General features: G+C 42.3%; 1 protein-coding gene across 1 annotated transcript in view; it reads right to left on the reverse strand.

Moving 5' to 3' along the window:
• Nucleotides 1-425: 425 nt before the first annotated feature.
• ADARB2 (adenosine deaminase RNA specific B2 (inactive)) overlaps nt 426-22462 on the reverse strand; it is a 299955-nt gene continuing 277918 nt past the window's right edge. Inside the window, exons 7-10 of the mRNA XM_015618946.3 lie at nt 20688-20856; nt 10577-10758; nt 5469-5647; nt 426-3782 (exon numbers count right to left, since the gene is read on the reverse strand). Of these exons, the coding sequence (XP_015474432.1) occupies nt 3606-3782; nt 5469-5647; nt 10577-10758; nt 20688-20856 (707 nt within the window). The 3' untranslated portion in view covers nt 426-3605. The remainder of the gene's footprint in view (nt 3783-5468; nt 5648-10576; nt 10759-20687; nt 20857-22462) is intronic.

Raw genomic sequence — 22462 nt, forward strand, 5'->3', positions numbered from 1 at the left:
ATGATTGTTCAGAGCAAGAACAACCCAAAGCCACTCCATCAATGAAGCAGAAATCTGCAGAGATGTTCTGACCTTTTCTTCATCACTTCAGTTTTCTTAAGCAGCTTTGTGCAGCGAATCCCACGCAGTGTGGGTTTGAAAAAATGTATTAATTTTTATTAAGAAAGATCTTTGAGAGTAACCTGTAAGGATCAAATTAGAGATGTATCCAGTTCACTCTTCTTCCAGGAAAATACTTCATGGCTTCATCTACAGGAGCAGGCACATCCCTCTCTCAATACAAATGTGTGGTTTCCACAATGCATCACATCCAAACTGAACAAGGAGGTATCTGTAGATCTACAGTAGGTGTGTGCAAAAATACATACTAGCATTCTGGAGCACATTCCAATTGATTGCTAAGTCATAGTGAAAAATGGTCAATAAAGAGTGAAAGAACAATTTTACTTGGCATTTTATTCACTTAACAGAAACATTCACTTATCAGGTATCACTGAAGTGCAATTTACAGAACTTAGCAGCAAATTCACATATGTAAATTCAGATTTATTTTCTTTTGTCATCTTTTTTGTTTCTTTTCTTTTTTACAAATATTACAAATGTACATCCATTAGTACAGTATTGCCATTCACTCATGCATGTTATGTACAGAATCTTCACTAAAGAATTACTACTGAGCAATTTTTCCTTTTCTTCAGGAAATGCTGTGTGTAGGTCATGTGTGCCTCTGGGATGGGGTCCCATCACACTGCTGTTGCACATAATGAGAAGAAGTAGATATTTAAGGTCATATTCAACCCTAGTGCCAGCAGGTGCAACTCCATTGAGATCAGCTGATGCCCACTTGCAGTGGGGACTCAGTTTGGTCCCCTGTACTAAACTCATTCTGGCAGCTGAATCCAGGGTTGCATTTAGGTATTTCTTGCAACAAGGTTCATTCAATGCTGCCACATTTTTATTATGTCCTTAAAAATAACCAGGCATGGTGCTTTGTTGTCACAGTAGCTGCAACACCAGCCTGGTGGAACTATTATGCATTATTTGGGTTGACATCATGCCATGGCTGGAGGAGGATGGGTGAGGGCAGGGGGATGTAAGAAAGAGCCATTGAGGTCTCATGTGTGCTAGACAAGGAGAGGAAAAGCAGAAGACATGCTCCCTCCTGTCCTGTGGATCTCTGCATGAGAAACCTTGTCTTCCTCTCTGGCTGCCCCGTGGTTTCTCTCCCTCGGTGGGAGCAGCCAGAGCCCCTGGGGCCACCACTGCCAGTGTCCCCTGCAGCCTCTGCCCCACCTGCAGCCGTGGGCTGGCCCCTGCCCGCTGCCCCTCGGCCACATCTGCTGCCCAAATCACACTGCAGGTCTGCAGCTGAGTTACAGGACAGGAACCTGGAAGCTCCGGTGCCAAAAGTATTCAAATGTTAATCAGAAGAGCTGTCAAAGTGGTCAAAGTATTGACAAAGTGGTTACCACAAAGTGTTTCCATTATTGAAAAGTCTCAGGTTTTGGTTGCCCTTTTTTTTTTTTTTTTTTTTTTTTTTATTTTTTTTTTTAGCTATTTCTACTCTAAGGATATTTTTTAAAATATTTTTGGTAGTTAATATGGAATGTATTATTTTGTTGAAAAGGTTTCTGGAAGGGGAGAGCTTTGTTTTATCTAATTTAAAAATTCTAGTTTATCACAATTGTTTTTATACAAGACACTATAGATACATCTTGTAGTTTATAATCTAAAAATAAAATCTCATCAAAATACTGTAGCTATTCTATTGTGGGCATCAATAAACAATGTATTTACTGTATATGGCTCTCCAAACATGATAAACCCTATACAAAGAGCATCTATCTTTATTGATAGGAACAGTTTCCCGTGTAAAGGAAATTACATGGAAAAATATGAGCCTTGTGTTGTTTGAAAAGTAACTCAGCTTGACAGTTCTGAGAAAATACCAAGACAATTATCACAAATCAGTAGCAGCATGTTATATACAGATTTAAAGAGAATCACAGGAATAAAAAGAAAACAGTAGTTATATACCCGCAAATCCTGTCATCTAAAAACCCAGAAACTTAGAGAAATGTACAGGGTGTTTGAAGGTTGGTTTTGCAGTGGGACTACCAAAGCTCAGTTCTCCCATGACTGTATCTTCTGCATTCTGATGAAGTTTGGGATGAGATGTAAAGATGAGATTGTATCAGACCCAGCCCAGTTATGAAGAAAATATTTAAATGTTGGGTGATACTTGTCTCCTAAGTGAAAAACCCCATCTGCTTTTCAGGCTGCAGATGAGCATGAAGAATAATAATAACACTTGGCATTTACACAGAGCTAGAATCTGAAAGCTCATGCAGTGAGTAAGACCTTACCCAAACCTGTGGTTGTCTCTGCCGTGCTTATGTGAATTGGACTGTGTGAACAGGTAAAACTCACTGCAAGAGTGACAAAAATCTGTCTTACACTGTTGCATACGACCAGAGCATTTTTGATCCTGCCAAGTTCCTTAGATGTGAAGCATTTATTATTATCCCCATTAGACAGGTGGAGAAACTGAGGCAGGGAGGAGACAAATGTCAAATGTGCTCTCTTGTTTGGGGATGTCTCACTTGTGGGTACCCAACCTGGTGATTGTTCAGATGCATGGAGCATCCTGAGCTCACACCCACTTAATTCAGAGCCATGGGTCATCAGCAGTTTGGAGATCTGAGGCTCTGGGTCCTGGCTGCAGCCTGCCTGACTTCAGGTAGCTTCCTGGAGATCCAGAGCCAGGAGCATGGGCACACTGGTCCTCACTGGCAGCCCCTGCAGAGCTGTGCCCCTCTGCAGGCAGCACAGGGGTGAACCATCCCCCTGGCAAGGATCTGCATCCTGGCTGGTGTCTGGAAGGCATGTGAGATGAACTGGGCCCAGACAAGTAAAATTTGCAGCATTCAAATTGTGACTAGGGTTGAAGATTTGTTGTGAAGTGGTTTGTCCAAGGTGTCAGAGGGAATAAGTGTAAAAAACCAAGGGCATCCTGATGCCTGGCTTTGTGCTCAGAGCCAGCAGTGGAAAAATCAGGTTAAAAATGCTGCATTTCTTTGAGGCCCAAATTTTTTGTCACAGATTTAGGCAGTTTACAGAATGATTTTTGCATAGAGGTTAGGAATCTTTTTTTTGTGGATGATTATGGATGCTCTGAGACCTGCTGTCATGCTGTACTTCCATCTCAGCTCAATATTTTCCATTATTCAGTGATGACTTTTGCACTGACTGTGTGAAGGAAAACAAAGGTCTATTTTGGATCAGACAGGTGGCCCACTAACACCTCAAATCAGTAATAACCAACAGCAATAAACAATAAAAAGCAGAATCTTAGTGGGGGTGGCATTATAATTTGGGCAGGTACATTCTTGGGAAAGGATAATGAAAAAGCAGTTTTCTGAAGTTGAGTTCAGTGCATCAGACACATTTCTACTTATGCATTTCCAATACAGGATTAAAAGCAAATAGTCCCATGGAGGTTGCTATTAAATCTCAAACTGCTTCAATTCTCTCTGCTCATACATCCTGCCTCGCCTTCTCTCCAGTTGGTTTGATCCAGTCGTGTAGAAAAGGGGTGGAGTGATTTACACAGTTAGTAGGAACTGATCTTGCTCTGGGGGTTTCTTCACCCAGGTGCCCAGGCCAGCTTTCTGAAATGCTTTAAACAGCTGCTGCTTAACAGACTGGTATGTCTGAGCCACCAGCTTTGCCTCACTGTACACTGATGGCATCTCTCCATGGCTTGGTACTCGTGTGCTCAGCTGCAGAACAAAAATCAGGGAAGGGGAAAAAAAATAATAAAAAAACCAACCTATGAGCCAAAAGAAACAGGAGGCTTCAGTAGCTGTATAATCTTCCTGTCTACATTTCATAAGCAATCACTGTGCTTTGTGTGTTTGCTTTTGGTTTAACAACCAGAAAACCAGGGAAGCAATAAATGCTGGTGACATGGTTTTGAGCCATTGTGAGGAGTGAAGGGGTGGACAGCTCTGCCTTGGAGTGGGCACAGGCAGTGGCATATCTTGATATGTTCTACAAAGGCAGAATGCTACTTCTAGATTAAGATGATTTTTATGGACAAAACTGAAAAAAAAATCCTTTCTGAAGATCTTTAAAGCATGTGCTTCTTTAAAGGAACCTTAGCCTGGGGTGTGCAGAAGCTCAGTGCTTCCAAGTAATGCCCAGACACAGAAGAAGAAGGATTGCCTTGTATACTCTCCCATTTCCCCTCTGTAGTCTCTTATTGTTGGGAATGCTGTGAAACTTGTCCAGGGTGGGGCAAAAATCAGGCATCAGGGTTTGTGCTGGTGTGGGAAATCTGAGTGCTCTGTTGGAACACTGGAGCCACCCATGAGGAGCTACCTCGAGCCATGTCCCGTGTCCAGTGCCCCTGGAAGGGCAGGGAGGAAGGAGGGAGCACCTTTTGCTCTGCAGAAGGACTAAACAAACTCCTCTGACCTGGCCAAGTCTCTACCGTGCCAAACCTGTAGGGAAACGCACCCTCAAGGCAAGCCTGAGGAGCAAAGAGCTCTCCTCCTTGTCTCTGAACAGGAGAGATGCTGAGAGTCAGACTGAAGGAGAAGGTGAAGGTGCAGCCTGCAGTGAGCTGCTCCTGTCTGTGTGTGCCAGCACTCCGTGGGGCTGTCCTGGCTGGAGCTCTACTGGCCCAGTCAGCAAGGGATGGTGACATTGCCAGCCTGGGGCTGGGTGGGACAATGGGCCAGAAGACACTGGCCTGGCAGCAGTGGCTTCTCTCTGGCTGCCTGGTTGTTCCCTTTGCTCCCCAGAGGTAGAGAGTGATAACATTATCAAATCCCTTGTTTTGTCAAGGGCAAAGTGCCCTGCTCAGCTACAAGTAATTTTCTCCTGCTCACTGCAACCTCACCCCTGGTGTGAGCCAGAAGCAATACATAGAGGGACATAGCAATTCCTACAGATTTTTTTCCATCCAGCTCTCCCAGCCATAGTTCCAGCCACGGCCCCAGTTTTGTTCCTCTGAGGACCCCTCCATTCTGGGGGTGGCCAGAGTGCTTCTTGCCTCTCTTCCTACCTGCTGGAAGGAAAATAGGCTGGGACCTGTGTCACAAGCCCTGGGCACAAAGCCCAGTTGGTCTCTTCTGCTCCCCACAAGGCTCAGGGTCACTGCTAGGACAGACCATGCCACTGCCTGGAATGGGGTGAGTCTCACCAGCCTCCTTCCCCTGTGGTGTCCTGCAGAGCAGAACAATCCCTTCAGGCTTGTGCTCAAACCTGCCCACGCTGCAGGCTCCTTTGCCTTCCCTAATGACTTTGTGGGTGGAATTGTCTCCAGACCTCCCTCCCCATCATCACATTTCCCAGTAGGAAAGGGGTTTTGGCACTTAATAAATTTTTTTCTTGTCTTCACCTTCTCCCACTCTCCAGGGACTGCAGGACAGGTATTGATAAGCCCTCTGCAGCAGCCCTACCTTGCCGTGCAGCCTGGCCCAGCGGGTGAAGAACATGTGCTTGCAGAGCCGTGAGGGGCTCCCGCAGCTCCTCTTCCCCGTGGTGGCGTTGATCACCTCCAGCTCCGTGCTCCCCACGATCCAGTTCACGCTGAAGCCGGGAGACTTCCCCGGCTGCCGGGCGTCAGCGTGGCTTACCCCTGGAGGACACAGGGACACCAGTAAGCTCCAGTGCTCACTCAGAGGCTGCTCCTGGGTTGTTGTGGCACAGGAGATGCCCTCACTGAACCGCTGGCATTGTGCTCTTGTCACCGCTGGTTAAATGAACAAACACCTTGGAGAGACATAGCAGTTCCTACAGATTTTTTCCACCCTGCAGGCAAACCTTCCATTAGCCTAAGGAAAGCCTTTGGATTGGAGTGTGAGCTGCTGACAGCAGTGTGACGGTTGCTGAGTGGAATCTTTCACAAAGGCTTTAATGGGATAACAGATTTTTAAAAGGAACTAAGCAATACAGTGCTTTGGCCATGAGTTCTTTCAGGTGAGCTTCCCACAGTCCAGCATATTTATCTATTAACTCCTGGGGCCTTTGCTGTAAGAGGATGTCTAGACCCCAGGGGATACGAAAACACAAAACAATACACTTCATCATCACAGAGAGATTATTAGATCCAAGTTAATAATGACTTTGTAGACATCACAGACCCTACAGGGAACACTCTTGGTCTCCACCTTGTGTCTGCCTGCAAGATTCCAACCCTGTACTGGAGCACCAATTTCTTCAACAACTAGTTAGTGTCCTAATGATGATATGTGGGACATCTCTAAGTGGAATGCATCATATGTAATTTTAGCTGCAATAATGTTTACAGTCACCTGGGATGACTGCATGACCTTAGTGTCAAATTTTGGACATCTGAGCCACCTGCTGAGCCAATGCCTTCATGGGTGAGATAATGCTTGGCTCTAAATGTAGACCAGGGTGACAAGGTCAGGTGTGGGTGTGTACATTAGTTATTTTTAATCAAGTAAATTTCTGTCTCTTTTTAACTATTTAGTGTAGCTCAACCTTTCCATGACTCCTGTTGTTTTTTCATTTCTTGTGGGGAATGGGGGGATAATTAGTCTTTGCAAGAAAATAAGAGGAATAAAGAAGGTGGTTGGCTTATTTTCCAGCACAGTACAAATGCAAACAAGTGAGCTCTGCCTTGCCCTGCTCATTAGTGCTTTTGCAGCGAAGAATCAACACTGGGAGCTTCCAAGGCTGGAAAACACAGAGTGACCTGAAGCAGTTTGAATATTTTTGAAAACATGGACCTTGGATAATGTGTCTGGATCCAGTTGTTGTGTCCCTCTCTGCTAATTTGCTGTGTGGGCCACTAGCCTGCAGACCTGGACAACAAAAGCCAGTGTGGTGAGCAGCAGGTGGGGACTGTGCTGGTGGGCAGGAGCTGCCTGGCACAGCCACCCCAGCACAGGCCAGTGCCAGGACTGGGTCTGTGTTTCCAAATGGCAGCTCCTGCCTGCAGCAGCTCCAGCGACAGCTCAGGGTTTGCACGGCTTTCACTGCTGCTGGGTGGAGGGCAGCAGAGAAAGGTCCTTTGCATTTTCTGCTGAGAGGGTTTTAAAGAACTTTTGCAGAGAGCAAGAAGTACTGATATGGGCTGTTCAGAGAGAAGGAGATTAAAGAAAAGAGATCAAAGCCCCTTCTTTCCAAAGTGCCCCTCTTGTCCAGGATCTCATTTTCAAAACAGATGCACGCCATGAGCATCTGCTGATCTGAGGCATAGTGGGTGGAGATGGGGGCTGGTGGGAATGCTGCCTCCATCACTGAATGTGTTGAGCTTGGAAAGCTCCTGGGAAACACCTTGGGAGAAGTGAAGGGCTGTGCAGGGTCTGTCTGGCCTCTGCAGGCAGCTGCTGCATCCTGCCTGCAGCCCCTCTCAGCATCATGAGAAGCAATGCCACTGAGGGACATGCCTCCTCTCTGCCCTGACCCCTCTGCCCTGGGAGGGAGCTGCTAGCACCAAATGGAACTCAGCATGCACACAGAGAGAAAGGTGGCCATTGAAGGGAAAAAATTATATGGCAAACTCACTTTGTATCAGAGACAAAGCTGGAACTGCAGAAATCATCTCAGTCACTGGGACTGAACTCGCTACTGTGTGTAGAAGAGAATTACAGCTAAGTCATAACCTCACCCAGGATTTGTAAACACATTCATGTCATATTAATACCTCTTTCAATTCTTTTTCCCCCCAGAGATAACAGATCAGTCTGCATCTAAAACTCCAGTTCACCTAGGCAACAGGATTTAAACTGAGAGCTTGAAAATCAGATAGCTCTGTGGTGCTGCTCGAGAGTCTCTACACAGAACAAGATGCAAACAGATCAAAATCAGCTGTTTGACACTATGCACCACTCTCTGTCAAGATAGCACCCAAAAGCTTAGAGGATTTGAGTGCCAAAAAGCACGATAGCAAACATACTGCCATGCAAAGGGACACTAAATAAATGAAAATGTTGTGAAATCCCTGACTAGAGGAAAAGAAGGAAGGGAGAGCTGGCTGTGTGTGTCCATCATCTGGGGGCTGTGACAGTAGCCCAGACTGGTCCCCGTGCCTGGAAACCCCTCTGGGCTCCTTTGGCTTTCATGCCTTCTCTTCCCAGCTATTATATATAAGAACATGTATTTAGGTAAATAGAAGATATTTTCACATAATTTTCTGAACGCAAAGGAAGAGGTTTTAAAGAAAAAAACGTGACAGACAAATAACAGATATATATAGAGCTCATATATATGTTCTCTGAATGTTGATATTTTTATAATTAAAAAAAATTCTTCCATATTTTCTTTTGAAAAATAATTCTTTTGATTTATTTAGAAAGCAACACTCAAATAATCTAGGCTACTTTCTGTCCTCTATGTAAAACATTCTTCTTAAAATCCACACAACAAAGAGTTCAACAGAAGACAGCAGGATTTGAAAGAAAAAGTCTGCACAAATAATTTGAATTTGAGTACTGTGGGATGTGAACTGAAATCTGTCCTCTCTCTCCTCTCTCTCCCAGAAAAACCTCATAACCCATCAGGATACCCTTTAAAACAGCCTCAATCTTAAAAGAACAGGATATAAAAAAGGCATTTCTTCTATAAATTATACCCAAGAGTAATCTCAGTGGAAGAGTGGAGTTCCATCTGGCTGGGGCTGGTAAAAACTGAGTAGAAAAACCTCACTGATTATTTCTCAGTGGAGTCAAGGAGTTAATCTCAGTATACCTCATCACACACCATGACTCTCCTCTCCATTGGAATGTTTGTACTGCTATGATCAAGTGGCAAAATAATTGACATCCTTATATAATTTAAGAACTCCTGCAGTCCTGGGCTGGTCTGATGTCCAAGACAAGTGTGGGAGGTGGAATTTTCTGGCTGAGATTGTCTCTAAGTCTAAGTTTGTAATGCATTTGGAGAAGTTTTTTCTAGATCCCATCTCCTTAGTCACTGGATATGCTGCTGGCAGGGCTTCCCAGGAAAAAGAATTGTAGCATAAGCCTCAGCAATGTAACTTTTAATCAGCATCACCTCTCCAGGATTTGATGGGGGGAGAAGATTACAAATAATGGCGTTAGAGAGAAAAATAATGGAGAGAGAGAGAGAGACTGATTCCTCCCACTGCTTCTCCTGGGCTGAGGAAAACCCACAAACACAACCAAAAGCAAAGCAAATGCTTTTCCAAACAGCAGCCTCTGTGAAGGAGGAAGACAGCCCTGAAACATGTAGATATTTAAAGTGACACAAGGCCCCCTCTGATGTATTTCTTATTCCCTTGAAATCTCTGGCAATGACTCTTGGACATACATACACAGACACTCTGGCCAAGTATGACCCATTGCTTTTACTCTTCAAGGCCAACCCAGCAAAGCAATAGCTGTTCTGTGGTGAAAACTCTTATAAAATCCCTTTTTGTGCTTTCAGTCCTTCAACAGTTGAATTGGGTTTCCCTGTACATCCTGCAGACACAGGGAAATTGTGTGTGCCTTTGATCTTAATGTATGGGTGCACTTACAGTGTGTTAGGGCTGGCACAGGAGGAGATCTGAGATCTGGGAGATGCAGTAGCTCTGGCAGCCAGGGCTGTATTGTCAAAATAACAGCCAGATTTGAGAAATGGGGAGATATCTCCTGGCCTACTGTGAGTTCTTTCCTCCCTACCACAATGTCATGTGGGAAAGAAGAGGGGCTGAGCCATGCCCATGCTGGACCAGGGCAGGAGGGACCGCTGGGGACAAACTGGAGGGAGAGTGTGGATCACAGCTTCCTGTTCACTGGATTGCAGTCTTTGTCCAGCTGCACTGAAGAGTTAAAAAATGGAGATAAGCTGTTCAGAAAAGGATAAGCCTTTTGACCTGTTCACCTTACAACACATACACGCACATTACACTTGCCAGATGTACTAAACCACACAGAACCTGAGAATTTCCCCAGTGGCTAAACTATCACTTCTGCCTCAGCTAAACAAATGTCATCACAAGAACATATCAAAAAAAAAGTCCATGAAATACATAAGGTATAAACCAGCACTCTCCTGACTGAGGAACCCAGAGGACTTTGAAAGGTATGGGGTACTCCACTAAAATGTCCTGACCTCCCAGCTCTGCAACACTGACATCATATTGATGTCTCAGGGATTCCCCCCAAAGAACAACTATCAAAGATTAAAATAAAGATTTAATCCTATGCAGGACTGGTGTCCCTTAGAATTCATAAGCCTCATGAGGACCTGAAGACAAAATTTACAGATAGATTCCTTCTGTTTTTTAGAAATGTTTTACTTAGCCATATTTTTCTTTTTTCCACTCTGACTGTTCAATGTACAGTGGTTCTTTCCCTAGTCAGCTTGTATCCACTAATGATCCTGTCTTGTGGCTGCTGCTAAGGAAAGAGGAATTAGATTTAAACACATTGGTTTCTTCATTCTTCAAATTCACATTCTTCAGGAAAAAAAACAAACCCACAAAGGTCTGAGTTAATGGTCTACTTACAAACAAAAGGCATTCCTGTTGGGAAGCAGCATGACTGGAGGTGGGAGGGGGGATTATTTGTCTTGCAGGCAGGTGTTTGCTTACCACTGAGAAGCAGCTGATTGCGCCGGTACGAAGCTGGCAGCTGACCAATGTCTTCTATCCTATGGCTCATTACCCGGGAAAGGTGACCAGTGTGGTAGAGGCTTCCCACAATGATGCTGTGCAGGTACATGGGTTCGATGAAGGAGCTGAGGAGAGCGCCTTGGAGCCCAAGGATGTTCCATCTGAGAAAAAAATTAAAGAGCAGTAAGACACATTGGTGAAGGAATGGGCATACTGGAGCAACGCTGGGAAAATCAGCAAATGCCAGCACATGGGTTAGACGGATGAGGGATGAAACTACTCCTGTGCCTGTCCTATGATACAGAAAACCCTGTTGGGTTATTATACACCCATGGGCTCATTCCCCCTCCAGCAGGATTTGAGATTACTGTGGCACTATTCACTTAAGGGATGCCTTTCCATCTTGTATTGCTGCAAACAGAGCCTTCTTATCAAGAGGTGTTCTTTATAAAAGCATTTTGTGTTTGATGGATGTTTTTTTTAGCATGTCTCCAGTAGAATTTTATTTTTTTTCCGCCTCTATAGTGTTTCACTTGCAATGGTAGGGCTAGAATGAGAACTTTTGTTATTCTACTTTTATTTTCTGCTTGTCATAGGTAAGTACCATCCCCATGTTACATAGCCAAGCTAACACATGATTTAGGTGGCCAAAATTACCCCAAAATCTTTGAATGTCTCATAGACTGACATTTCTTTGCACAAATGACCACAAAGATATGAAAACATCCATGACAATTAAATCCTGATCCTGAATAGGAAAAAGAAGACAACTTTTAGGAAATGTGTTTGTAATTGATAGCTTGACCTGCTCTAAAGTGTTCAGAGTGATGGATACATTTCACCCTGTTGTTGCTTTAAAGGTGCAGCAGAGGGATGGTGGAAACCTTGGGACCTTCCACCTGTTGATGGCTGAGACCTCTGTGCTACTGGTGGTGCAGTAGCTGCCAGAACAGTTCTGCATTTTAATAGCCTATAAATTTCTACATCAAGCTAGGCACAAATATGAAAACATGCTTGCCTCTAAATTCTTCAGGGGACAGCTAACTGGTTAATGAGTGGAAAAATTAAAAAGGGGAAAGAAGTCACGATGCAGTTATCTTCTTGGCAAACCTGTTTAGCTCAGCTCATCTAAGAAGTTGTTTCCCACCACACAAACACTAACAGGCTCTCTTACACTTGGATAATATTTTTACGGAAGTTGAACACTGTCAATCTGTCAGAGTAGTTTTGAGTTCAGGAGTTCAAACTGAAAATGCTTCACAAAATGCAGTTTGGAGAGTATATTTTAGCTCATTAAAACCCGAAACACTGGCAACATTTGGAACTCGGTAGCTGACTGAAGGAAAAGGTGTGAGGTGTCTGCTGTATAAGGCATCATCCAGTGGCTGCCATGTTAAATAATGTGTTTAAAGCTGAATTTCCAACAGCAGCAAGCATTATGGTGCTAATTTCTTACATCATTGTTCTTTTCATTAATTAACATTTCTCAACCGTTAGCGCAATTATTGCAGTGCCTCTGTACTGTATGTCTCTTTTCATGATTAATAAGGAGTCATTATATTTCCCTTTCCTGAAGCAGTCAATTAACACAGAATACTTTCCATTAATTACTGAATGTTTAAAACCAGCATGCTGTACCTGGAGAGCAATCTGCTCTAGGAACCTGTGACACCAATTGCTTTTAAAAGTTCTCTTTAAATTTTATTCCAAAAACACAAGCAATTTAGCTGGCTGTATTAATTTGCTTCGGAAGCAGGGCTGTGAATGAGAAACATCTTTTAATCTCATGCAAGAAAAGGCAGCCATCTGGCTGCTGAGGATTTCAGAGTCAGACTCTCCCTGTCTCCCTCTGTAAATGCAGGCCATTAAAGTAATGTGTTCATCTACATAAAACTCAAATGAAATATAAAAGGTAATATTTATATACAAACAATTTAGTCCCACAATTTAAACAGTCATTGGTTTTATGAAACATTTACTTTAGTCGATCAGATTTGCATAACTTCATTTGGGGAAAAAAAAAGTGTGGTCATTTCTGCAAATAACATCACTTTTAAAGGAAAGAACTAGCTGCCTCTATTGAGTAAATAACTTATCATGATGCAAAATTAATAATGCAAGCTTAAGAAACAGAGCTGAATTCAGCTAACAGTACTATGCCTTCAACCAGCATCTAAGGTAAGCAAAAAAATTACACAGATATCTTTGTCCAGATGGAAACTTGTAAGATATCAGTGCTATTTTCAGCATTTAAAATTTCCTTTAAAAAGTCTTACATATTTGATTGAAGGAGAGAAGAAAAGCAGCTAAACAGAAAACAACATATGTTCAACAATATTGGGATTTCAGCAATATGCACATCACAAGAAATCATCTGAGTTTTATTTACCAAAATAAGGGATTGTGTTCAGGTCATAAATTACAAGGTAATAATGATTGTTTAATTTAAATTAATTACAAGGGACATGCCTTTTCTTTAGAGATATTTCTCCACCTAATTCTGGACATATTAATCCTACTGTAAAAAGGGATTCAAATGTCAATGGAATTGCATTATTGGACATCACAATATAAGCATGATCAGGTCACCCCCTATGTATCGAAAGCATTCCATAAACATGAATTAATCCTTCCAGTGCTCTGTTAAGGTAAAGTCCCATTTTTTGTACCCTGGACAATTAAGGCAGAAAAGGAGTAAGTAAAGATAGTAAAATCTTTAAGAGTTTCTAGTTTCTGCATGCAGTAACCGTCCCTTGAGAGAACCCTGTTTTCCCATTCCAAAAGAAGGCACAGGAAGGTGTAGGGGTGATGAAGCTTCTGCATCAGCCATGGTGGGTTTTGACCCCAGGGTATAGAGTTTGACTCCAAGACAAATTGGACAGAGCAACCAGACTAAAAACAACCAAGAGAAAAGAAACCTATCAAAGAATATGGGCACAAGAGCAAGTTCTGCCTGATGTGTAGAGTGTGGTGCAAAAAGAGACTTTCCCAGTGGCTACTTCGTGGTTCAGCATTGGTTTAGCAGCATCCAGTCAGAGAAATGGGATGAAGAAGCAAAGGAGCTTTGCTTTCAAATCTAGTCCAGGTTTGTCAGAGTGTTTAGACAGTTGTTTGTCTCTAGAAAGCAGCCACCCTGAGCATGTGTGAGTCCCACTATAACTCAGCACAAGTCCTAGGAAAGGAGGGCTCCTGTACTGAGCTGGCCAAAACCAGACCCTTGCACTGCCGCTGTTGTCCTTCAGAGCACAGGAAAAGCACAATCAGGTTGGGGAAAATTTTCAGTTTTTCATTCTGCTGTTGCTGTGTGGATGAAAAAGCCTACCTTGGAGGGCAGCCAGTTCAGTATTGTGCACCAACAATAGATTTTACTGACAAATATTTGGGGGAAGGTCTTTTTATCCTGTGTATTGTTCATCCCTTGACCAACACACATGGCTAATGTACTGACTTGGTCCTTTGATATATGAACATCCATGGAAATATTTGAAGGTAGATGGTAGAGAAAGATCCATTTGAGCAACAGTGAAGCTATCAGTAAGGGTGTTAATTTTGAAGGAGCTATTGCTCTGTAGCCTAATTTAGGTCCATGAAAGTAGCTGTGTTCTCATCTGTAACAAAGAGCTCTCTTCAAATGTGGCTTTTCAAAATAAAATTATTATTCAAAGCAATGCAGTGTTACATTTTTGCTTCTCAATATATCAAAGTGACTTTTCTCGCTATGAGGAAATATGCTGGATCATTCTGAATTTTCCTAATTGTGCAAGATTTTAAGGGCTGTTTTCAAGGACACGCATCTCTCTAATAACTCATATGCTATGCACTCTGTAATAACCCTTCCAATAAAGTGAAAATCAACCCACTGCTCCCTTAGTCACAGATCTTGTTTAAAAATCCCCAAATCTTCAGCAGGCAGGATAAATAAAACAGAACATCTCCCCTTTTCACTCAAATATGGGAGCTTTTGGAGCTTTAAATGGAAGGAAAGTATACCCTTCCTTTTGTTCAAACAGCAGATATTACTGCACTGTTTACAAAGACAAAATCCCGTGTCCAGTTTTCAATATAGACAATCCTTAAACAAATATATTTTTGCCTGTTTGTCAATCACAGAAATGCCAGTGCCAAGATGGAAGGCATCCCAGAGCAGGCAGCTTTTCTTTAATTAATTGCAGTGCTCCCCCAGTCCTGGAGAAGTAGAGGGCAGGGCATGACCCCCCTGCAGAGCCCCCCGGGTTCCCCTGCTCAGTTCCCATGCTCCTGACAGCTCAGGACCACAGCTCGGTGTGCAGGGAAATGTGTCCCCATGTCATAACCACACCACAGCCCCCACACCCACACTGGAGCATCACTTCACCACACACAGGGCTGTCTATGGCCCCTCCCTTGGACCAGCAGTAAAAGGGATGATGAAAATACTGAGGAAGGGGTTTGGAGGCAAACCCACGGGGATGCAGAGAGCGGCAGCCTTGCTCAGGGCAGCACAAGGCTCCCTGCCCTTTGCTGAGATGAGATGTGACAGCTGGAGCTTTTTGCTGGTGTTTCTAGCTTTGATTTGGACATGGTTAGACCTGAAGGCCAGTACTTGAACCCCTCTGTAACTGAGATGTGGAGAAATTCGCCTGATGCTTCAAAACACCTCAGGGAACTGTGTCCACCTGCCATGCTCAGAGGCTGAAGTGTCTCCTTGGGACCTTTGGAAACCTTGCCCATTAAAAAGCATTGCTGATGAATTTCAAATCTTATTTTGATAAGGCTTTTTGTAAAAGACCTTTTTTTTTATTAAGAGCTTTAAGTCTTATCCACTTGGTGTGTTGTTAACCTCCTGTACCACAGTTTCTATTACCAATATTTCCAGCTATGCTTCACACAACATAAACTGTTATTCAGGGTGGCATGTGCTCAGCAGGACACCTGTGGTGCTCCTATTTATACGACCATTTAGCTATTATTGGTTTGGAAACTGGAACTAGTGCATTAGTTTTTGATCTGTATTTTAACAGTGGGTGGTTTATATATGTTTTCTGGAACATACCTTGTGGTGAAAGATTGAAATTGAACTCTCAGTCACACAGAAAGGGGTTAAGAGAGAGAATTACAAACCGTGTGCACAAATCATCTCTAATTGAAGATCTAGCTGTGTTAATTGATTTTCATTTGCATTAATATGTAGCCTTTGAAGTAGCTTTTCTTAAGAGTTACCTTGTCAGGCTCAGCCTTCTGTTAACAATGGCTCTGGTCGACAGGCTAACACTAAAATAGATCTAAGAATGCCAATTTCTAACACTGACTTTTAGTCTTGCATTTTTATATGCTGCATTTAAATACAGCTTAATGTGCTCAACTCACCTTATAAAATGCTACTTCAGACTCCCACTGCTAAATCCTGAAACAGTGCCTTAAGGCTACACTACCTTGTAATACTCTGAATATATTCTCAATAAAGATTCCTTCCTATTCTCTAGCTTGTGGACCCAAATAATGCACAAACCTTAGCCATAGGACATGGGTAGACTGCTCATGATGTAATGCAAAGCTAGGAGGTCCTCTGTTACCATTTGTGTTGTTTTGTGGGTGAGGTAATTCAGATATTCAAGGTTTTTTTTCTACTTCTGGGCTGAATGTCATTTTTTTGTGAAGTTTGAGGAAGTAGATGACCATTAACCCAGTGGCAAGAAAATACACAGTCTTTTAAAGGTGACCTTTTGAGAAGCGGTAGTAAGAAAACAATTTTAAGGCCAGAGCTTATAAAACAAACACTGAATTCTGGCTTTTATGTGCTGTTTAAAGACAGTGTTTATGAGGATTGCTCCCTGAAAATCCTGCACAATGCAAAGTAAGCTCCTCAGCCTGCATCCTGCAAGGGGACTCTGAAAGAGGACAAGTGCCACTGCTCATCCATTTACAAATAAGTCTGTACAGTCTTTGTGTCTACCAAACCACTGGCAATGGCAAGCACCAAACCTCTCTGTGCAGCTACACAGGGCAGAACACCCTGCTGTTTTGGAAGGGTTGGCATTGGGAGAAATAATTTCTCTAGTTTTCTGCACGAAGGAGAAGGAATGCAGGGGCTGGTGATGAGATAAACTTAATTAGCTCAGAGCATGGAACAGGAAACTTTATGCAGAAGGGAGGTGTATGTACTGCTAAATTTGAGTTATAGTTGGCCTAGAGGATGAGCCATGGTGGAAGAAGACTGGCCTGAAGGTCAGAGAGTGTTTCCATGAGTCAGAGGACAAAATATGTCAAAGGGAAGTGGTTTCTCTCCTCTGTGAGACTCTGAATTTCCCTTATAAGTATGTCCAGAGTGGTGATGAACTTAAGAGAAATGCAGAGATCTTTGATATTTTGCCCAGACTTTCATATTTCTTCTGCTGTAGGAATAAGTAGAGACATTTGGAAATTCTGGTTTTATATAAGCAGCCATGTGGACTGTTACCTGCACACGTACACAATGTGTGCTGTGGGAAGCCAGCAGAGGAGATGCTCAGTGCTGGGCTGGCTCTGTGCACCTGGAGACCATGTCACCAAAGGGGACACAGAGAGCCAGTGTCCCCGAGGCCCTGGGGCACCAAGGGGGTGCTGCAGATCCCACCCCTGCAGCTGGCACATATCAGCTGAACACAGATCAGTCCTGGACATTTCTGAGGGTCAGGGACAGAATGTAGTGCTGAGCCTCCCTAACTTTTGGTTACTGTGTTTAGATCCTCACAGAAGGGCTGAGTTCTAGAGATATCCTTGCTTCTTTTCCTCTAAATGTGTGTGTTTGTGCCTGTGTGTGCCTGTGTGTGCATATGACAATTTTCCTTCTACCATTTGTCTGCTCCCAAACAGCGACTGCAGAGACTTCCATTAGCAGCAGCATTAACCTTGCACCGACCTTGTAATAAGCAAGGTATGAGCTAGTCCTGCATCCAGCCTTGGTGTGAGACAGGGAGATGAAAAGAGCTTTAATTTGGCCCATTGTATGAATTTTGCTGTCACAAAAAGCCGAAATTCTCTCAGGGCTGTAATGTCTCTGTCGATATAAGATTTTAATGTAGGTTATGATTGGCATCAAGACAACATTAAATGACATACATTTTTCCCCCAAAAGATGATTATTTTCAAACTTATTTTTCCCATGTTATTGCTGCTTTTTTGCAAATGCATACAATATATGTTACAGAGACGAAGGTCAAAAGGTGTTAGTGTAATTAATGAACTATGGGCTAAAAAATGTGGTTTAATCCTAAATCCTATGGCACTGAGATCCTCAAGTCACTTCATCTGCACTGTGAGGCTCACAAGAATCATGTGTGTAAAAGCTGGCACTCTCTTAAGGTGGTTTATTTGGGGATTCACAGACCCTGAACTTTAAATTTATACATATAAATGCATAGGTTTTAAAGCCAGAAGGAACAACCAAGATCTAATGTGACCTTGTTTATAATGAAGTTGCAGAATTTCACCTCGTAATTCCCTGCCTGAGCCAAATAAAATGACTATTCATACCAGAAGAGCTTGTGCTTTAATTCAGTGAGGGAACAGGTGTGATTCCAGGGTGTTTATACCGAGATCTCAACAAAGCCACAGAGCCCAAATAATGCATACCAAGCATCAAATTCTCTCAAACTTGTGGTGATAGTAATAAAAATGGCTAAATGTCTTTGAATAACAAATAAATCTGATTAAACCACTCTCTGCTTATAGCTTTCCTGTGAGCAAGAAAGAACATAAATCGTTAGATACATGATTTATAGAATATTATTCGCTTTTCTCAGTAACTCTGTGCGTTCTTGGGTCTTTGATATTCTGATAGTGATGTCCTTTGCAAATAATGCAAAATGATGTATATTTTAGCAGCTACTGGCTAGATTCTCAAGAGGAAACATTCTCTAATAGCACAGTGCTCCTGAGGGACTTTTACAAGCAATAAAATCCAAAGCATACAAGCGAGATTTTTTTTTGTCAAATCTTGCTTATACAAACATGAATTTCAGATTCAGAGATCTCTTTTCTTCTCACTGCAAGACAAGCCCAGATATGTGCAACCAGATTCCTGAATCCTGCAGACATTTAAAGTCAGTTACCTATGAGGTAGGGCAAATATTTGCAGTCTGAAACAAGGCATGGACGCCTCCCACTGATCTCTCCAGTGGGGCAGGAGTGGAAAGGGCCCTCGTAGAGAAATCTCCTTTTCCACTCAACTCCTTTCCTGCCTCTGCTCTCTATGACCAGAAGGGAAGAAGGCAGAAAACAGACCTATATGTGCTGAAACAAAGGACAGGTGAAGAAACCTTTGATTCTTCCCCCTTATGATAAAAAAAAATATTGTAGATGGCATTTAATGTGGTAAACCGGAATTTGGGATAAAGTATAATGCAGATTTTCTCAACCTCTTTTTTAACTACTAGTGAGAGTAAACATGCTGTTGAAAGCAGGGAATAATGATTGCTGGTTTCTTTTTTTTTGTTTTTTTAATCTATATAAATCCCAGCATCATTTGAATTACATTGAAAATAAATAATAAAAATTTTAGGTTTTTTTACAATATTGAAATAATACTGTCAATGATGAGAGCTGCAAACTTTTTTTTATCTTGGAAAAGCTTTATGGTAGATTCTTTTTTTTCTTCACACAGTTCAATGCTGTTTAGATGTGTGTCAACAATGAAAGGATTCACTCAAAGTGCTTAGCAGATGTGCTTGGAGAAAACCCAACTCCTGAGACAGTGCATTACTGTCAACATCCCCTTCAATAGGAAATGTAATACTGTTTGCAAAGCTGATATTTAATTCACTGGCTAATGACATTCAAAACCACAGAGAGTGCAATATTTCTATTCTTGAACTTAACATTTTTTAGTTTTTTGAGTCCATGTGAGTCTGAATTTGGAAAACCCAACTGCATCTACACGCAGTGGAGGAGACCCACTGAACACAGTTTGGGTTTTTTGTTAACTCCTAATGAAGAAATGAAAATATTACAGCAGAAGTTGCTCTTTATCCTTCATGCAAGCTCAACAGTTGTGATGCTTACACTTAGCAGAGCATGGATTTTGTGAGTCTGGTAGCATTTCCATTTGTTGGTTCACATTTACATTTTTGTGACAAAACATCAGATTTTGCTGTTGACAGACTAATTTAGCTTTGGTAGGTCATCCAGTTAAATCTAAGAGCAGAATTTATGCATTTGGATTAAACAAAATTTCTGTGATTTTTTTGGGAAAGATTATGTCTATGTTGGCCTTTAATAATTGGGCCAAATTTTTGACTGATAAAATTTAACTGAGTTCTTAGGCATAATATTCCAGCAGTGAATTTGATCATAGCATTTATGTTTTTATAACTATAATATGATTTATTTTATATGTAGAACTGCATCTACAGATAAAGTACAATATATATATATATATATAAAATGATGAAGATAAATATACATACATGTACAGATACATACTCATAGTACAGTAACTGTGCAACCAAGCACACACATTTTGATTTCAGTTTGTGTTAGCCATCACTTGCCATTAGTTAACACCCTAGACTGAGAATGGTGAATGTGTTTACATTTTATTTGTCACCAGGGAATAATTATGAAATATTTACTACATGGAAATTATTCTACATAAATAGATGTTGTATTTACACAGCAGAGCAGAAACCCACAGAGGGGGCTGTTACATGAGGGCTCTTCCATGGCATTCAAAATAGTAGAAGTATTCCTGGTGGCTTTTAGGGCATTTTATTCAATTGGGTGCAGACGAGCTAAGTTTATCTGCATGATAGTTGGTTTGCAAGTTTTGGGGTAAATGATCCAAGAACAGCAAAGTGGATGTATTTTATTTGCACAGTGAAATTCTATTGGCAAGAAAAGCTGCAAAGACAGTTTATATTTTTGTCACACTGTAATAAGCAACTAACGACCCACAGAGAATTTGGGAAAATGTCCTATTTACATTCCCTCCTATTTATATGTCTGCTTTTGCATACAAAGGAGGTCTTTGTTTCTGCAGGGCCTGTCAGCACCTGCTGGCCACCACTCACCATAATCCTCTGTGGTATCGAGTTTCCACGTGCAAAGGCTTTTGCCACGAATATGCAGCACGTACCTGGCAATTTTGTCTGTGCAGGACATGGTGATGAGCTGCTCTCCCAGCAGGACACCGTCCCACGTCTGCGCCGCGTTGTGACACCGCACAGGAATGGTCCCTTCTCCAGACTCAATCTTTGTCCGCAGGTGCCCACGGTATTTCCTCACTATGTGCTTGCTGCTGTTCACTGGGAAAAATAAACACAAGAATGACAATACCTGATTTTTTTTCCAAAGGCCTGGAGAGGCTGTGTTGGTGCCTGCAGAACCACTTGTGAAGGTCCCTTAAACTGGATGCGATATTGGATAACAGCTCAAGAAAGCAGTGCAGTGCGGAAAAAAAGGTGCTCTTAGTAAGGTTATTTTTTCACTTCAATCAAAGCTTACACAAAGCACACACTGAGTTCATGTTCCCCTTCTATTTCCCTCATATATTTAAAAATAAGAGAGGTGCTCTGTCTTTTTAAGAACCAGTACAATTTCTCATTTTAGGATTGAGTTGTGATGGATGAATATTTGAAAAACCTTGGTTCAATGAGTGTCATCAAAGAATCAGCTGCATGATGCAGACCAGTTCAGTACTTTACCGTGATATTCAGTGACATTTCCCAAATTATTTCAGAAGTAAGGTTTTGATTTGTTATCATAAAATTTCACTGAAAAATTCTGAAAAGCTAAAGGTTTATGCTCTGGACCAAAAGCAAATCAAAACTTGTTAGTTGTTCATTGCTGGCTGGAATTCCTCCTACAGTCTCCCTGAAGTGAGGTACTTTCCTGCCTTGTGTTGTACCAAGATCTTTTATCACTTCTGTGATATTGTATATTTGAGTGCAAGGCACTGGCCCCTGGGGTGGCACAGGGCAAGCAGCTAAAACACTTGTCCTGCACCATGATGAACTGAGTCCTGCAGATAGGCAGTAAATACAGAAGCTAATGACATTTCAAAAGCACTTCACCTTCATTATTATGAAAAGAGAAAAACTGAAGTTCATTATCAAATGCTCTTTACACTGCTACTTTACCCCTGGGTATTTTGGCTATAAAAGAACAGGAAGGAGCAGAAAGGAAATCCTCTGGGTATGCTCACTGCCTCACCTTTGGAGGGTTTCACTGGGGGTCACCTTCTGCCTGAAGCAGACCTTCCAGTTTCCCTCTAGCCCAAAGGAAAATAACAACAAAAAGACAGTCATGATGGCCTCTGCATTCAAGGAAAAGGAGTGCTTCATTTACAGACATGAAGCTTTTTCCATACTGCCAACTGTCCTGTGTATTTTTCCATGCCAGCTCCTCATCTGGACCAGAAGGCTTCTCCTTGTGAAGGTGACGCTCTGTTGTAATGCATTTAGAAAAATGGTATGACCTGAGACTGCACCCCTGAAATGTAGAATGTAAGCTTCTTTCCCTTATCTCTTTCTCCCCAGTTCTCCTCATTGGCTGTGTGAATGTAACCCACCCTCTTCCCCCTGCCTTCAAAAAGACATGCTTATCAATATTCTTCCTCTTTCCCTCCTGCTCTCCTTCTCCACAGGATCCCTAGCACCAGAATAAAGCTGAACTTCCATCTCAGCTAGGGAAAGAGCCTCATTTTTAGTTCCTCTGTTCCATGCTATAACATCTCCCCTGTTTCCCTGGCTGGGCAGACAGTGGTAACAGAGAAACAGGGGACATAGAGATAATAGCAACACTCCTCAGTCCTCAGTGGGCTGTGGGGCTGAGTGCTTCTGCCACTGAGTAACACCAGTGTGCCAGAGGTTGTGGGGCTGCTGGCACCTCTGGCTGTGAGCAGCTGGCTCT

The sequence above is a fragment of the Parus major genome, chromosome 2, assembly GCF_001522545.3.
Source record: "Parus major isolate Abel chromosome 2, Parus_major1.1, whole genome shotgun sequence".
NCBI classification, from domain to species: Eukaryota; Metazoa; Chordata; class Aves; order Passeriformes; family Paridae; genus Parus; species Parus major.